The 18,748-nt window shown below is 44.5% G+C and overlaps 1 protein-coding gene across 1 annotated transcript in view; it reads left to right on the top strand.

The window, feature by feature from the left end:
* Positions 1-6,090, top strand: part of LOC103622573 (transmembrane protein 182) — a 15,696-nt gene extending 9,606 nt beyond the window's left edge. Inside the window, exon 5 of the mRNA XM_008641556.2 lies at positions 5,633-6,090. Coding sequence (XP_008639778.1) covers positions 5,633-5,890 — 258 coding nt within the window. The 3' untranslated portion in view covers positions 5,891-6,090. The remainder of the gene's footprint in view (positions 1-5,632) is intronic.
* Positions 6,091-18,748: the final 12,658 nt, after the last annotated feature.

The raw sequence follows: 18,748 nt of genomic DNA, 5'->3' as shown, positions 1-18,748 counted from the left end.
GCGTAGTTGGGCAGAGCCACAAGGTCCCCCCTGAGCCTCCTTTGCTCCAGGCTGAGCCCCTTTCCCAGCTCCCTCAGCCTCTCCTGGTGCTCCAGACCCTTCCCCAGCTCTGTTCCCTTCCCTGGACACGCTCCAGCCCCTCAATGTCTCTCTTGTTTTGAGGGTCCCAGGGCTGTCCCCAGCACTGGAGGTGCCCCAGCAGTGCCAGCACAGGGCACAGGTAATGCCCTGGGCCTGCTGGACGCACCTCGGCTGGGACAGCCCAGGAGCCATTGGCCTCTTGCCCACCTGGGCACCTCTGGGCTCGTGTCCAGCTGCTGGCACCAGCATCCCCAGGGCCTTTTCCACAAACAGATTCCCAGCCACTCTGCCCCAAGCCTGTAGTTTTCCGTGGGGTTGTTGTGATCCCATAATGGATAATAATCCAAGGGCTGTACCACGGCAGGGAGCTTTCTCTTCCCATCTGTAGTCCAGGCTCCCAGAAGGCAGCAGATGTCCCTGAGAAGTGGGTCCAGCCTGCACGTTAGGCAGAAATATCACAGAAAAGGATGCTAAGTAATACTCAACATTCTTCTTTTTTTTTTTTTTTTTCCATTGTTTTTCCACTTTATTTGACTATTCCTTGATTAAAAGGCTGGGGCTTAGAATGTGACACTTTTTAGAAGAGCTGATTATGCATCACATAAACCTCTTGGCATCAGACAAAGATGCTGCTGTTAAAATTGAAGTTTGTATTAATGCAGCTTCAATCTGAACAGCAATCATTGTTATTAACAGTCATTCGGGGGAACGAGTTCAGCTGGAAGACACTTCCTACTATATTTTCCATTCAAATGATAGCAGAAGGATTCAGTGTTTTTTTCAGCAAAGTTTCCTTAGTGTTTCAACTGATCCTTTTTTTTGGGGGGGCTTATCCTGATCTCAGACCTCTGGATCCTGCTTGACCCCGGCTTCTGGATGGATTTGGGTTGCATCCCTCCATGATTATTTTCTTGTTATCCCTTCTAAAAATATTTTGCATAATTGCGCTAAGCAGTAGGAACAATGGATTTAACACAGCCTCAAGTCTCCAGCCATCCCTTTCCTTCGGATAGCGGGATGTGGAGGGATGATGCAGGAGAAAGCACCTCTTCTCTTCTAATCATGGCCTGCGGGTCAGTGTTAATTAACCTCCCTTGAAGAAATGATCTCTCCTTGAGGAAGTGTGAAAAAGCTGGCAATCTGCAGGGTGGGAATGTGGTCTGGCAGTCGATGGGGAGATGGAGCACCAGGACTGCGGGATGTCCCGGACTCGAAGGGAACCCTTCACCGACAGCTTTGTTCTGCCCACGAACGCCCTACTTTGGGACAGGTCATGGTTATTCATTGCAAAATGATGTCACTTTTTCTACCAAAAGGGCTTTAAAGGCACTATTGGTGCAAATGCATTCCCAGACATTTATGGGTGACCAGCCTGGCATGGTCCTGAGGAGGGTTGTGTGTCCCTCTGTCTCAGGGGGAATCTGGCACCGAAGGGCAAGAATTGTTATGGCTCAAGTGGATCCCTTTGGATTTCCCTCTGAGATGCCTTTTATTTACTGTACATTCCAGAGGGCAAATCTGGCTGTGCCAGCTCCCATAACCAATGGACTGCTCCTTGGGAGGCGTTGCTGAGAGCCCTTCCAAAGCACTGGAGGCATTTCTCTGGATTTCCTCCACTGGGTGACTGGAAAGAGCTGGAGCCCATCTGACGTTTGCTGGTGCTGCCTTTGCACATCCACAGCCCCAGCTGAGCAGTTTTCCCTGCCAGCCTGCTCCCAAAAGCACCTGGAATACACAAGCCAAGAGCCAGCATGCTGCTTTCCTTCCAGCATTTGCCATCTCAGAATGAGCTTCAGTGCTTCCAAGGGGTGGCAGATCCTGCCCAGTGCCTGATTGTCCCCTTGTTTCAGTAGTCAGAGGTTGGTTAATTGTCACTACAATGTCACCAAGAGGGCTGGATGAGCTCTCTGCTGCAACTTCTGGAAGCTCTTTGAGTTGCTGAGACAACTTTCCTCGTGCTCCTTCATTTTTCCTACCTTGTGCTCCTCAGTTTTCTTTTCCTTTGGGCATTTTAGAGACCAGACTTAGAAGTGCAGCACTGGCACGGGTTACCCAAAGAGGCTGTGGATGCCCCATCCCTGGAAGTGTTCCAGGCCAGGTTGGATGGGGCTTGAAGCAACCTGGGATGATGGGTCTTGTCCCTGCCCATGGTGGGACCAACCTGTTCTTCAGTGTGACCCGACAGCATGGAAAAAAAGGCAGATTTCCCAGTCCTGTCAGTTAAAGGGCTGAATTTTTTGCTCAAATTCTGCTTCCCAAATGGAGCTGCTCCACTTTGGCAGTCTCAGGCTCCCCACGTGCAGTGAAGGCTGACAGTTATGGAAGGGCAGCTGAAGGTCATCCCTCCATTTCCTCGTTATTAACATCCTTTAAGAGGAAACGAGTGAGAGAGGAGAACGAGTCAAAGTTCATTATTCTCCTAATTAGCAGATTACACAAAAGTTCAGTAGCTTCCCCAGAATAAGAGTTAAAGATTGAGTTCACTCACCTGTCCCCACAATTAGCAGCTATAAAGGCGTCACAAGGAAATAAAGTGAGAGAAGGGAAAAGCTCCACTTCAATTTACCCACACGGAAAACGCAGGTCCGCTGGGAGAGGGGGATGGAGCTCCGGGCTCCCGGATCTGCAGCTCACAAAGGAGACAGATTTAATACCCCACTGCAATTTTCTGGCAATTAGCCCCTCCCCAGAAGATGCCGTTGACCTCATCAGCCTGGAGATGGAGTTTCACAGTTAATTTTTCCTAGTTCCATCCTAATGAACAGAGGCAAAAGGAGGAGAGGGAGAAGGAGACAAGGGAAGGGATTACTTGGGTAATTTTCCAGTGGAGAAAGCACAGGGATGCTGAGATGGGCATGGGGAGGAGGTTTGGTGAGGTCTTCACTTACCCAAACCCAACACACACCCTGTGTCTCAGGTGTGGGTGCCAATGACGGTCTCATTTTTAGGGCAGAAAACAACATTTTTTTAGTTTTTCATCTTGCTGCCCAAAGCAGGAAGGAATTGGTTTCTACATCCAAAGCTGGCAGGAAACAAAGATGATTTTCTGCTTTCCACTAAAAGCCCCAGAAAGGAGGGAGTAAAGTGAAACCTGTTCAACAGATGAAAAATCCCAAATACAACAGCAAAAAACCAAAAATGCCAAACACTTTGGTAATATGGGAGTGAAACTTCCTGATTTTCTCATGATGAAGACTCTGCTCATGGCTGTAAGTGTGACAAATTCTAGACAGGTTCAGGGATACTTGTGATTGCTCCAAACAAGGATTTCTGGCTGAGCAGATTTCAGTAAGCTGCCCTTTTTGAGCTCCCACCATCCTTTGGCTGCACCTGCCCTTCTGATTTTCCTTTCCCACCGAGGACATGGTGTAAATCCCAGGGATTCTTCATTGCTCAGCTGTAATTATTCCAGGGAAGAAGGCTGCTTGCTTTACATATTCTTGTCATTTGCCCAGAGTGTGAAAACATTCTTAATTTAGATGCCATGGCCATGCCATCACCTCCAGTACCTGTTTAATAATAAATCCTTCCATACAAGACCTGGAGCTTCTCCTGAGGACAGAGCAGGGGCCAATTCCCATTCCTTATCTCATGAAGAGGTTGGGGATGGCACCACCCACACGTGGGACTTCCCACACCCTTCTCAGTAAGAACTGGAAGGTTTTCATCTGATTACTTCAAAAAATGAGACTTAGGCCATCTAAATTGTCCTGGGAGAAATCAGCACAGAATTCCTGGTTATTTAAAGCAAAATTCCAAAGTACTTTTCCATACGCACGTTCTCTGTCCCACTGGGGCTGCGCTTTCATTTGCGTCTCTTACGGTAGGTATTATAAGTTAATGAAATAGAAATTGATCTTTAAAGGAGCACTTTTCAAGGTTCAGTTGCTATCTAATTAATTTAATTTTAAATTACATCAGTAATAAAGACTTAATTGCCTTCTTATCAATACATTGTATTTTGTAAGGGACATGCGACTATTTGAACACGCCATCGTTTTCTTATAGTAGAATAATTGGTATTTTAAGCATACAACTATCATAGTAAGTGTAAAATATTTATTTGTGCACTTAATTTCAAGTGGTATCAAAACCTCAATGAACATGCAAATGTTCCAGCAGCTGCTGTTTAACTCCTCGCCTGCCTCTCCAGGAAAAACAAGGACTCCTCCACGTCAAGGAGAATGGCTGGAATATCAGCATGGGGAGATGTAAAGAGTATTCGTATGGCTACACCAATTTTTGATTGATAGGGTTGCACTTTTTTAGAGCATGGGAAGCAGTTTAGCAAATGTGACAGCTTAGGGTGGGGAACTGCAATTTCTCTCATTCTTAGTGAGGACTTTGAAGCCTCTTACCTTCTTGTGAGTCTTATTTTTGTCTCTGAGATGTTTTTATAACCATTATAAACAGAATCACAGTAAAACACAGACGTGTTTTCTCTGACTGAAGATTCAGTAACCTCCCTAAGCAGATAAATCAATGTCAAGCTTTACTCCTTTCCTTTCCTTTCCTTAGTACAAGAGCTGGATTTTGGAGTGTATAAGCTGCCAGCAAGAATAATTAAATACACCACAACTACCTTTGATTTAAAAATGGCAAGGGGAGAAATTAAATCCTGCAGAAGCCACAACACAGCCACAGAACTGTGTGGTAACTTGTCAACTAAATTAATTTCGAGCTGTTCACTTCAACCATAAAAATAATATAAGCTGTAATGTATTTCTTTCATATGTGTGCGTGTGTATATCTATATGTTATACAGCGCCATTTAAAAATAGCAGCTTCTACCTGTGAAGTAGGAAGATCAGATATTTCTGAACTGCTTTCAGACCTGTCATCACACCATCACTGTTCAGCTTTAATGGATGTTGAGTTTAAAATGCGCCACAGATATATATTTTTAATGATACACAGTAAATGAGATTTGTGCCACTCTAATTTTTGTCACCTGCTTTGAGCCCTGTGGTATAAGCTGCTTATTATTCTTGTTGTTATTCTGGTATTTAGTAGCCCACCTAAGATTAATATCTCACGGCTGTGTCCCTTTCCCACTCCATAACGTGGTGGCCCTGCAGGCTCTGCTGGCCCTGGGGGTGGCAGGTTCAGTGGCAGAATTTGGCCATCATCAGGATTGATTCCTGGTAGAAATTGGCTATGACACTGCTTGGAAGGGCAGATACAAAAAAGGAAGAAGTCTTGGTGTCTCCTCATTCATGTCTGAGTGGAAAAGGTGTAGCATTCCACCTCTGAGAGAGGAACGCAGGTCCCTGCTGGGAACATCAGCCCTGCTCCGCTGGTTTCTCCATGGCCGTATCCCGTTGGAGCAGAGCCTTCAGAAGTGCTGGAGATCAAAGCACAAGGTGTCAGAGGGCAGGAACTGATCACTGTGGTGTGGGGCTCTCCCATGGCAAGTGGCCTCGGCTTCCACAGGAACCTGCAGAGCAACATCAGGAGCAACAATTCTGCAACACAAAGTTTTGGTGGAGAGCATGGATGAGAAGCTGCTGTGATCTTTTCTCACCTTTATTCCTGTATTTCCTGCACAGAGAATAACTCAGTTTTCTCTCTCTTCCCAGGAGGTTTGTTTCTCCTGCTCGTGTTTCTCTTTGTGATGTGGAAGGAGTTTGCAGCTGACTTCCAGAAGTACATCCTCCTGGAGAGGAGCGAGAAGTGCCTGGATGATGTCCCTGTGCACGTCTACTATGGGTGGTCCTTCATGTTTGCTGCTGCTGGGGTGCCCCTGGTGTTACTCTCTGGACTCCTCTTCTTCCTGGTGGGCAGAGACATTATGGATTCCCTGCAGTAAGACAAATGTGGAGAAGGCTTTGAGAAAATTGGTGATGCTCCTTGTAAAGAAACATGCCCAAATTCTGAGGACTTGATAATTTTTGTAGCTACAATTATCAGGGTAGGTTACATTCACTCTTATGGGGAGGCAGGGATGGAGAACTGAGCATCCATAGAATCCCAGGATGGTTTGGGTTCAAAGGGACCTTAAAGCCCCTCCCATTCCACCCTCTGCCATGGGTAGGGACACCTTCCCCTATCCCAGGTTGCTCCAAGCCCCTTCCAAACTGGCCTTGGACACTTCTAGGTTTGGGGCAGCCACATCCTCTCTGGGCACCCTGTGCCAGGGCCTCCCCACCCTCACAGCCAGGAATTCCTTCCCAATATCCCAGCTCTCCCTGCCCTCTGGCAGTGGGAAGCCATTCCCCCTTGTCCTGTCCCTCCATCTCTTGTCCCAAGTCCCTCTCCCGCTCTCCTGGAGCCCCTTCAGGCACTGGAAGGCTCTCCCCAGAGCCTTCTCCAGATGAGCACCCCCAGCTCTCCCAGCCTGGCTCCAGAGCAGAGGTGTCCAGAGCACTGCCCATCCCAAACCAGCCTCAGCTGAACATCCAGCTCCAGCCTTTTTCCACTTTGGAGATATTTCAAGCACGTTTGTCAGGTTTGCACCAGTTTTCTCTGCAGTCCAAGGGAAAGCAGCTCTCTGTCAGCAGAGCTCCACATCCATATTCAGCAGAGCTGGAGCTTTACAGCATTCCCAGCATCCTGGTTTCTTGTAAAAGGAAATCGAATCTGGCTGTGATGGTGCAAGCAATAATGTCTATTTCTAAAAAGCAATTAAGGATGATTTTTTTTTTCTTAGCTGGCTCTAATTGACATCAAAGGACAACCATTTTAATGGGATGTCGGGAAACATGAGAAACTTTTTTCGTCCTTAAAAGCCCTGATTCCGAAGATACAAATATACCTGGACCTAAGCTAACTTTCATTAAGGGAATAAACCAATTTCTGTGTCTTGAAACATAACATGAATTAATTAGTATTTCTTTACAGCAATGCTTTACTCTGCATTTAATATTTTCCCTGGATGCAGTTTTGTGGGGACTCCCAACCCAAAAACTGAAAAATGATCCCGGTTGAGGGAAAAGGAGGGGGACAAGGGCATGATACTGTGATATCACCTTGGGTTGTGCCTGTGCCCCATCAGTTCTTCAAGTGGAAATTTCTCACTATAAATTTATTTTGAATAATTTTTGTCATTACTCTGAATTGAATATTTTCCCTAGACACAGTTTTGGGAAGTTTTTCCACCGAAAAACTGAATGATGGTGGCAGCTGGGGGAATGGGAGTGGGGACAATAGCATTGGTATTTTTTTGGCTTTGTTTTGGTCAATGCTGTCAGGCAGCTCAGCTGGGACCTTGTTGTATTCTACGGACACCTCACAAGAGTCAGATCCAAAAAGACAGATTCTATAACATTTATATACATTTAAATTCTTGCAGTGGCTCAGGTGATTGGCTGACGTGGCAGTGACCCTACGAAGAGCAATCCCCTCCTAATTCTCCACCAAACTATCCGGGTACTGGGGCTGAAATAATTTATCCTGAATGTGCAGAGCTTTGTAAAGACACTTGAGGAATGACAGAGATTTGATCTCGTCATGTTTTTCGGGCTGGAGCGTGGTGCTTTGAAGTAGTTTGTTGGGTCCTTGCTTGCTGAAATCATTTGCATAAATTTTAAATCAAACTTCTCAGATGCGCCGTTCTCGTGGATGTCAGAGTTTGTGCTCAACTCACATCTCCTGAGCTTTATGTCACACTATTGACTCAGTGCAGTTAATTAATAATGGAATGTAAATCTCTGCTAGGAAGCGCTGAAGATTGTTGGCAGTGTAAAAATGTTTGTTAATGCTCTTCCTAAAATATTATTCAAGTCTGGCGTTTCTTTCCTTTCGGAGCAAGTTCTAATTATTCTTTTACAAGATTCATGGCATACACAGAGTGAGAAATTGTAATTCCCCCATGTAAAGATTAGTTCTTTCATATGAATAACAGGCTTGGCCTACAGTTCTTAAGCAATATCCACACTGTTTTCCCTTAATAGAAATTTTGTTTGAATAGAATTGGGATATGCAGGTAAAAATCGTGGTTTTTTCCCAGTGAATGGATGTTTCATGACTTTCCCAAATACACAGAAATTTTAGTGTTTTATTTGGCCATTCTAAACTGGGTTTTTTTCCTGATTCTCCTTGGGTTATGCCTCAGTTCTTCAAGGGATAATTTCTCACTATAAATTCCCTTTGAATAATTTTTGTCATTTAATTATCTATTCAATGTGGAGATGAACACTTATGGTCACAGAGAATAAAAGTATATAATCCAGGAGCAGAAGAGGTCAAGATTTACAGTCACTTGCCTTTCACTGATCCCATAAAACAATCCAAGCATGCAGAAATGATGATCCCATAAGAGACACCAAGGCAGAAGAATGAGAATGCAGCAAGAAATCCATCAGACTTATTGATATCTGTGAAGCTGAGGATCCCTGAAGTTGTGAATATAGAAGTGAGTTTTATATTATGGAATGAAATATTTATTAACTTTCTCCATCTGTTCTTTAAAAAATTTAGTTTGATGTCATCAAGGCATTTATGGAATACATTTACCTTAATCATGCATTCGTGCCTTAGAGAGTAAAGCATCCCTGGAGACTTGCTCTTTCTGGATCAGCTCTAGAACAAGCAATAGTTTAAAATTCCATCATTCTTTGGAAGGAAACCACATGGCTTTGAATCATTCTTGACCAGAAGGTGTTCTATCTTGAATGGTATTGAGCACACTCCACTTGTTGTCTGGTATTGAGCTTTTTGGGTAACCTCATCAAATCTCTGGATCTTCTGCAGGTTTGGAAAATCTCTCAATATTAGATATATATCTAATAGTCACAACAATAAGAAAGAATCAGATTGTAGCGTTGCATAATCAAAGCAATTAATTCCTCCATTAAAATTCTGTGTTTATTGCCAGCACAAGGCCAAACACACCATTTTGGTGGATTAAAGAGTCCAATTCCTTTGCTCTCAAGTTTCTTGTGGCAAGCATAACTCAAGCAGACAAAATTTGCTGTGAGAGTCATCATTTCTGTAGGAGAAATTTCAAAAAAGAAACTCATTGGCTCAGTGGTGGAGATGGAAATTGCAGAAACCACGGTTGCTTTCATCTGTTGAATGTGAAGTTTGATGAAAGGATATTATAGAGTAGTGACAAGGACCTAATTCTGATCCAAGTTTTGTCATTATAAATCATGAGTAATTCCAAAGGCTGCAGCAGACCCTTATCGCTGCTAAACATCTGTAAGTCAGATCAGAACCGGGACTAATAAATACATTCAAAATGCATAATTAAAACAGTGATTTCACATCACTCTGATGAATTTTAGTCAAGGATTTCTTCAAGGATGCTTTTCTCACATTAGCATTTGATGTTAGTAAGCAATGAATAATTCCATTTTTTCTTTCCAACATCTGGGACACTTCCTGCTTTATTTGCTACTTACTGAGCACTCTGCAGGAAATATTAATGAATCCTGGGTGTTGAAACGTGGGCCCTGTGGATCGTGCTCAGGAGGCAGCCTTACGTAGGAGAGGAGAGGTGTCTTGAGATTAAGAGCTTGATTTTGGTGAAAGATATTGGGAGATTTGCCAAACCTGAGTGAGACACAGGGATTTGGGGACGTTACCCACAAGCCCCTATACCACCTTTTTTCATGCCATGGAGCTCTTCCCTGAGCTCTTCCCTCATTCCTAAGAGACAACAAATAATAATAAAAGTCTTTCCCCTTGGTCAGATCAGCTCTTTCTCCAGTGATTCTGAAAGCCAACACCCAAGGATGCCCCAAGGCTGGGAAGGTGCTGGTGCTTGGGTCCACCTCACCCAAGGAGACATTACCCAGGAGCCCAGCACACCCTGAGAGCATCACAGCCTTGCCCAGCTGCTTTCTCACACCTCCAGAGGATGGGAGGTTTCTGTCTTTCTTGGGAAAGGATGAAGTTCTGTGTTTGGAGAGCTCTACTGGCCCTTCAGAGCAACCTGCGGAGGAGATCTGAGCTCCTGAGCACCAGGAGAGCTTCCAAAGGAGGAATTGAACATTCTTCTGTATTAATGTGGAGTGACTTTGGAGGTTCAGCGTCTGACCAGGGGGTGAAAGCACCCTCTGCCATGGAGAACAGGTAAATTGGAACTTACCTGCCTTCATTCCAGCTGGGTGTGGAACATCCCCTCTGGGATTTATTACAGACCTTTCCAATGTTTCTTTTTTGTCGAGAAATATCCATCTTATCTGGGCAGGTGGTTTTTTGACCTTGGTCAGACACGTTCCTGCTGCCTTGGTGGCTCCTGTAACAAAATGTGAGTGTGCAGAGCCAGGATCCCACCTGAGCTGCTCCCCAAAGGTCCCTGCATGATGCAGGCATTGCTGGGGATCCTTGTCCCCACACTGCCCCCAAAACACGCCGGAAAAGGGAAGTGCTGGGGTGTTACAGCCCTGTGGAAGATGCCCACGGCCCCTTCCTGCACCAGTCCCCCTCTTGCTGGCTCAGCACCTCCTGAAGTGCCCCTTGTCCCTCAGACAGTGCTGGGGGAAGGCTGGGGGGAGAGGGCACAGATGTGGTGCAGCAAATGAAGGCACAAACCAAATTAAAATAAATGGGGAAAGGGGAGCAGGCTCCATGCTCAGAGCACGGGGCTGTGCATTACGGCAGGATTAAGCCATATCACGCAGAGTCCCTTTTACAAGAGTGCACAGCACCTCAATCCCAGAATCAATAAGCTGTACATGCTGCAGCACAAAGAGCTCTTATCTGCAATACCACTTTGAATTTAGTGAATTTATTTAATCCCTGATGCCTGCAGAGTATCAGTCCTGTCTTCTGGGTTAATTTATTTATTCCGGTGGTGTATTTTTAGTCTTTCAAGTCCTTGACATTTGAGAAACAGATTTTTTTTCCCCCCTCGTTTCCTAAAAACATCTGAATTGGAAAAAAATTATTTACAGAAATGTATTTTTTTTCCTAATTCATTTACCACTTTTCCTTTTGGGAGCCAAGAGAAATACAGTATCAATACTAATAACCATAAAAGGAATGGATTGGGAAAGGTTCCTTTTCCCCCTGCTTGGCAGGGCCTGTTTCTAAATCAATGCTGGACATTCACTGATCTTCTCTCTTCCTTCTCATCTGTTCTTTTTTCCTACAAGTATTCTCTCCTCCTCTCAAAATTAAAAAAAAAAAAAATCACCTTTTTTTGAGGATAAAGCCAAGATTCTGTGCTGCATTCAGTTTGGGAATTGTCAGGAGGGCAGGTGATGCTCTTATCTCCTGGAACTTGATATTTCCAGGTGGTAGATGAACCCTTGGCTCAACCCAAAAGAACCAGTGGGTTAAAGAGCAGGACTACTGTTAAAAAGAAATACCAAAGGAAAAAATGGTCTGGCAGGTACTAAACATTTGGTTATGGAAGAGTAGATTGAAGCTTTATAAACTTCAGGTCTGCAAAGAAGGAAGAAGTCTCACCTGACCTTGGCTGAGTCAAGGATAACTCCAGGAAATCTGGAAGAATTAAAAATAAAGTAGCATGAAGGGTGATTGTTTGAAAAAACAGAGGGTTTATTTTATATTCCTTACCTATTTATCCTCCCTATCCATTACCCAGTATTTGCTTGTGTTTACATCAAGAGAAGCAACAAACACTGAGCAGGAGAAGCCTCTCCTAGAACAGGGACTCTGCAAAAATATATTACATGTCCTTAAAAATAACTCTGTAGTCACAGGAAATAATTGTTTTTCCATTTCAGATGTTGTAGGAATTTTTTTGTATTTTCTTCTATTTAAAAAGCAGTCCATGGGAGAAGATGTTCAGCAAACTATCAGTGCTCGAATAACACTGGCTGAACTGGCTGATTTAAGCTTTTAATATTAATTAAACCTCAGTGGTTACAAGCTGGAATAATTTCAGTGCATGGTGAATAAATGCGGCTTGTTCTGAAACAGAGGCATCAACTTTTGGGCATCCCTGCCCCTCAAAATAAGGGAAATGTAACAATTTAAGCAAATCAGCTTCAAAATTGGTCCTGCTGGGTGTTAAGGTGGAGATTTTGAAATGCAGGCAGAGGTGCTGCCTCTCAAATGACAAGCAAGGTCGTTACATGAGCCAAATAATTAGCTCCAAAATCCAACCAGTAATCAAATGTAATCAAATTTAGTGCAGGGCTCTTGCATCACATCCCCCAGATAAACTCGGGGGGTTGTACCAGCTGCCCTGTGGGGATGGGCATCCTCAGCCCCTTGGCTCCTGGTGCTCCCATGCTTTTTTGGTGGCATTATTTCCTCTAAGGGAATCCTGGTGCTGAGAGAGTGAATGAATCCTATTGGCACGAAAAAAAAGGTTTTGGTCCTTCTGAAGGTCAAATCATTTCATCTGCACCTTCAGGATGGTGCTGATGAAGGCTGGGAAGCATCTTAGAGGCGCTCTCAAGGTGATTTTTCCTTCAATTTTGTTCTGCAAGTCAAGATCCCGTCCCTGTTCTCCCACCTGCCTTGTGAAACCCCCGTTATCCGAGCCCAAACACAGGCAGACACTCTTTGCACATTAAATATCTGTAAAATAACTGGTTCTCTCTGAGGAGAGACTCTTCCTGTGCCACAAACACTTCAAAGGCTTCAAAGCAGAGGTGCCTGCAGCGAGGGCTGAAGCTGAGAGCACAAGTGCCCGTTTCAGCTGACACCAGAGGTTTCAGGCTCTTAGGGCATAAAGCACTTTTCACTCAGTTTAAATTAATTTAATTGGAAAAAAAAATTGAAGGAGAAATAACTCAAGACATTTTTGAAGGTGGGGGGTTTTTTGTGTGCGTGTGATTTTTGTTTTTAAAGCAGAAAATGCTGTTTTGAGATTAAACTTGTTTTTAAGCAGATATTTTTAAATGAAAATATCTTCAGTGATTAAGAAAGGACTGCAGAGACCTTCCCTTTGCAGCCATCTTAGAGGAGTGTCTCTGCTTTCTCTTGCTTTGCTGTTGCTCAAAGGATGTTCCAGCTCCAGGGCGAGCAGCAGCTCCAGGCTTTCGTTCTGCTGCCCCTTCTCTCAGTTAATGCATTGGTTCTGCAGGCAAAAATGACATTTTTAGTATTCCAGAAGCCAAAAGGCTGTCTGCTGGATGGAAGGATTTGCTGCACATCCCAGGCAGGAGATGCAAATCCAGTTTTATACTGGGAATGCAGCACCCTGTGCCCGGCACCCTCCTGCACTCCTGCCCAGGGGAGGCTGACACAGAGAGAGGACATTCTGCTTTTATGTTTTTACAATTTGTTTTTTGTGGAAATACCTTGGTTTTGATATTCTTGGCATGGGAATCTTCTTACATTTTTAAATGTATTTATTTATCTGCTCACTCAGAGGTAGCCCTTACACGATCCATACTTCAGCAAAGAACACACGAGGTTTGGGAGCATTTTCTGGTGCTTGCTGGTGTTTTCAGGTTGTTGCAAGAATGTGAGTAGGGTTTGGATGCTTTGTGGTGGAACAGATAAAGATCTCCTTGGGATATGTGGCTGCTCGGAGCTCAGGCAGGGCAGAGGATTCCCTGAACTAGCCAAACATAACTCTTAGAAGATGGAGAGGGTCTCTGGCATCTTAATAATTTAAAATAAAAATGTATTAAATACATATATATTTAATATAAATAAACATGTAGGTGTCTCTAGAGATTAAAAAGTATTGATTTAAATAAAAATATAGTCATTAATACAATAAGGAGAATAATTAAAAGGTTGTGGGAACGAGTGTGTGAGTGTAAGTACCTCCCTGACCCAGTCCGGGGCTGCATTCCATGATATCCGTCACAGGGAAACAGGGACCCTCAGCCCAGCTCTCCTGCTTTTCTCCACCTGCCCAGCAGCCACATTCCCTGTGATTCCCTGTGTCCTCCTTTTAGGCCCAAACCTTGGTTAGGAAAAGTCACTGGAGCGTCACGGCCGCATTGATTTAATTGATTGAGAGCGCCGGGCTCTGCCCAGCACCTCAGCTCCACTCCCAGGCAATGCTAATCAGAGCAAAAGATAACAGCAGAAGGAATGAAAAGATTTCTTCCCTAGGACTGACTCCAAAGTGCCTTTGGAGAAGAGGAAATTACGACAGGGTGTTTTGTCTCTGTAGCCCTGGGTTTGCCAGCAGGTGCCCAGCGCAGCCTCTGAAGGTCCCTCCGGATCAGCTAGCAGCCAGGCTGCCACGGGCTTGGGAGTTTATCCACCAAATTTTATTATTTTTATCCAGCTCTACTGTGGAAAATCACAGCTGGGTCTCCAGCCAAGGAAGTGACTGAAATTAGCAGCAAAGACATAAAACCTCATGGTTTAGGGGATTTTGTTCTTTACTTTAGCAAAACTTGAGCATTTCCCAGTGTGTGATGATGACATTATCCATTACAAACGGATATCCAGGATAAATGGACCCATAAAATTAGGGGAAAGCAGGGCTGCTGCAGCAAGCCTTGATAACAACGTGAATAATTCACCCTCTTGCAGCAGCTCCTCAGCCCAGAGCCACCAACCTCCCCAAAGGGTCCCTGTTTCCACCCCATTAATGAGCGAGGCACAGATGGGTTTGGTCTTCTAAAATCAAATCAGAATAAAGAATCTCCTATTGCTCCCTCCTTGCTGAGGTGTCCTGAAGGGTAGTCTGAGTTTGTGCCAAAAATAAATCATTGCCTTGGAGCTGCCTAATGCTGGCTCATCCTGGCTTGAGCCAGGAGGGCACGGCCTCTGCTCAGCCTTGTGCAGTCGCTGTTTTGGGGTGAGGAAATACACAAGGAGTTTTCAGAGAATACAGAATTCCATACAGCCCTGGAATCATTTAGGTTGGAAAAACCCTCTCAGACCATTGTGACCAACCACCCCCCAGCTGCCAAGGTCACCACTACCCAGTGTCCCCAAAAGTCACACCCACATGGATTTTGAACCCCTCCAGGGATGGTGGAGTCCAGCACTCCCCCAGACAGTTCCAAAGCTTCTCCCTACGTCTTTTAGACACAACTAAAGCAGAGCTGAGGATGGTCAAGGGAAATTTGGCCTTTGCCTCTCCATGGGCATGGAAGGGATGGGGAGCTGCCCTTGGGATGGAGAGTTTGGGAGCAGCCTGAGTGGAAACAGATCCCGTGCCTTTCTTTACCTGAATGTGCTTCTGCCCTAAATGAAATGCAGAAGTAAAACTCAGGGCAAAAGCTGAATCACTCTCACTTAATTTAGCAGTGAAATCACAGGCAAGGCACTACAGTACCTGCTGAAGGGTGCAGTGATTTCTAATTATGGATTATACAGCTAATCAGTACCAATCAACATTTTATGATCTTGACTTAATATTTAATATAATGTTAATTATAATTGCTTTTGCCACAAACTGTGTCAAATCCTAGGCATGATTTCCCCTCCCGGCGTTCCTGGCGGCGCTGGGTGGGCTCTGGGATGGGGGCTGAGCATCCCTTCCCAAAATCCCACCCAGCAGCACAGACCCACCTCCCTGCTCGCCTTCCTGCTGCCTCTGCCTTGAGTTGTGATGCTAATTAAGCGCTGGTGAGTCACAGCGTTATTAGAATGGAGTTTTTATCTCACACAAGTACCTTCCAGCTACAAACAGGGGAAGTCCATTTAATTAAAAATAATTTTAGTGTAAGTTAATGTGAACACAGTTCAATTGCTCTGAAATATGTTTAGTTTTTTTCTTCCTTTTCTTCTTTCAAAGTCTACCAAGAGGCTGCAGAAAAAAACCCCAAAACTCGAACATCAGATAATCCAGATGCTGCATTCAGGCCATTTCTGTGTATTTAGACAGTGGCCAAAGCGGTCACTACAAGCAGGAGCAGAAATGTGTAACAATGGCAAAGTCACATTCACAGCTCCGTTCCTGTGATTGTTTATTGAGCATCCTCAGGGTTTCTGTCCTTAAGTGCCTTTGTGCCTTTTCGAAGTGCTTTTACCAGCTCTCACCTGATGTCTGTGCATGACAATTCCAAAGTCCTCAGCTCTGCTGTGCACCAACCACCCGGGACCATCTTCACAGGCCTGGTGGTTTTTGATGTAATTTAAACTTTATTTAAAAGAAGAAACCTAAAAAAACTAAAACTAAAGGAAATCCAGAAAGTTTAAGGACATAATTACCACTCAGGCATTTTTTAAATATCCTAAATGCTCTGTGTGAATATCAGCAGGATGCTGCTGGCCCACACACCTAATTTAATTCACATGCATTCCCAAAATCCATTTCCAGCTGGGCTTGGGATCTGGTCCCCCACCTCATCTTGTCCTGGGGTCTCCCCTGGGCATGAGCTGGGCCTTCCTCTTGCAATTAATAATTTATCGACTTCTACTAAAACCCAGGCAAGTTTGATGCCTGTTTCGGCTTTTACGGCTTCCAGTGGAGTTACAGCCCAGTGTCAGCAGCTGGAGCTGCTGGTTGTGCCCCTCCAGCACTACCAGGAGCTGCACAGGGAAAGGAAGGAGTCTGGGGAATTAACAGGAATGGGGACAAAAGGGGACATGAGCACAGGAGCTGTTTTGGGGCTGCAGCCCCCAAAAACCAGCTGCTGGGATGTTTTACCCAAACCCCCTGAGCCGGCACCTCTCAGCACTGACCAAGTAAAGAAGCTCCTGAAAGTTTTGGTTGAATCTTTATGGCATAAAAGCCCCTGAAAGAAAATCTGTCTTTAAAAAAATAAAATAAAATAAGGAAAAGCAGTAAGCCCAGGCTGGTTCCTGCAGAGACAGACACTCCTCGGGCACCAGCTGCAGCCCAATGGCTCTGGTGGGTGAAATCCTTCCCCTCCATCCATCCCAAAGCCTTTCACATGGGTTTGACCTCCCTGATTTGGGAAAACACAGCTCCAGATAGGAGAGAAAGTCCTTACAGTTAATAACAAAGCCCATTGACTTTCAAATGCAATCTTGTTGTGTTTTTTAGTACAAATCTGTTGTGTTGCATCTTGTTTCCTTTCTCTCAGCCCCCATTACCTTCAGGGAATATTACCATAAAGGAAATGAATTTCACCCCCACAAACACATGGAAACTCCTCCCATCAAGCTAATTTAACATCACTCAGGTGCTGAGGGGAAATTATTATCCCACCATAACCCCTCTGGTGCCACTACAGCAGGTGAAGTCCTTCCATCCATTAAAGTTCCTATAACCTCTCATTACATGTGAAGTTACATAGGAAGTCCTATTCCCAGAAAAGGTTAATTAAAACCTGTAATTCCAGTATGAGCAGAATGAGGGGGAGGTCAGGCAGGAATTTCTCCAGTGCACAGCCCCTTACTCTTTACTTAGATAAGAATTAAGTTCCCAGAAGGACTCGGAAACACAGCCCAACCTCTCCTTTGGCAAAGGGATATTTATCAAACCCCCATCCTTCTCTCTGCACGGCAGAGACTTAAAATATCCTTGTAAAACCCTGTTCAAGAGCTGGAGCCCAGCGTGGTGACCTGCTGGGACAGATCAAGGGGCTGGCATGTTTGCAATGCCATGAGACTGAGTGGAGAATTTAGGGAGAGGGGATCTTTCCTTCCTTAAGGAGTATAACCAGAGTACCCAAATCTGGCCTTCCCTGCTCATTGAGAGGGGTTGGACTGGATGACCTTCAAAGAGTCCCTTCCAACTCCAACTATTCCACGATTCTACATTCCCACACTGAATTTTTTAGGGCAAATGGAGTGGTTGTCCAACCCCCCCACCTTTCCAACCTCAGCAAGAGAAGCCCTGGGCAGCAAAAGCTGGAGAAAGGGGCTTTATCTGAGCATCTCTAAGGGGTTCATCTATTTGCTGGAATTGGGCAATTAGCAGAGAGGGCTAATGAACCTCAGAGACAAACAGCTGAGTGTCCCTTCTAACACCTTCTCCCTCAAACAGCTGCTGTGAGGAAGGTGGGCTCCGAGACCACCACCACGTGGGAACTGTTTCACTGGGAAGGATCACATTTTTTATTTATTTCTGGAGCATGAGAAACGGAGGGGAAGGTTATAACCAACTCCTCAGAAATATCTCCACACACAGCCCCCTGTGCATGTATTTAACAGAAAATAGAGGTGTTGGAGGAGACCACCAAGCTCCAAGCTCAGTTTTTGCCACCTTCCCTGTGTGCTGGTGGTGAGGGAATGTGCAGTGCCTGTGATAAAGGCGGCGGCAGAGTAGAACCATCAGTGCTACCTAAAAGCAAATGAAACTGGCATAAATAATTGTGCTGTAGAAAGCCTTTCTGTTGCACCTTGCCTATCACTGACAATTTACATATCTTAGGAAAACCTTTGTCAGCTTCTGTCATTTCTGCACTATTATGTGCCTTTCTGGATAATTACCAGTTAATGTGAAAAAGCAGATGGAAAAAACCTTGAAATTTCTGATAGAGAATCCTCAAACCTCTCCCCTTATCTGTGCACAGCAGCTTCCTGATTTCAAAAGAAGTTTGAAAACCTTTGTTAAAAATGTCCCTGATTCCCAGTTTGAATGAACCAAATGACATTCAGCTAAAATTATTCAGCTTTTTCCACAATTAAATTCCATTATCGTGAACTGCCAAAGTAAAATGGAAGGTCTCTTAACTAATGTGTCGGTTGTTTGCTTGTATTTTTCGTGGTGTGTATTGTATAAAGCTGTGTGAAGTAGAAGGAGGATAAACAATAACTGTAATTTTGCATCAATGAGTGGGGCATTTTTAGACCCTTTATTATGGGAACACACCAGGGTTTGTGGGCTTTCTCTCTTCTTTATTTCCCCCCCTTTTTTTTTTTTTTTTTTTCCCCTCCTGTTATTTTTTTTGTTCCTTTTCCTGAAAACCCCGAT

Source organism: Corvus brachyrhynchos, unplaced genomic scaffold (assembly GCF_000691975.1).
Source record: "Corvus brachyrhynchos isolate BGI_N302 unplaced genomic scaffold, ASM69197v1 scaffold220, whole genome shotgun sequence".
Taxonomy (NCBI): domain Eukaryota; kingdom Metazoa; phylum Chordata; class Aves; order Passeriformes; family Corvidae; genus Corvus; species Corvus brachyrhynchos.
This window is presented reverse-complemented; position numbering and strand designations above follow the sequence as displayed.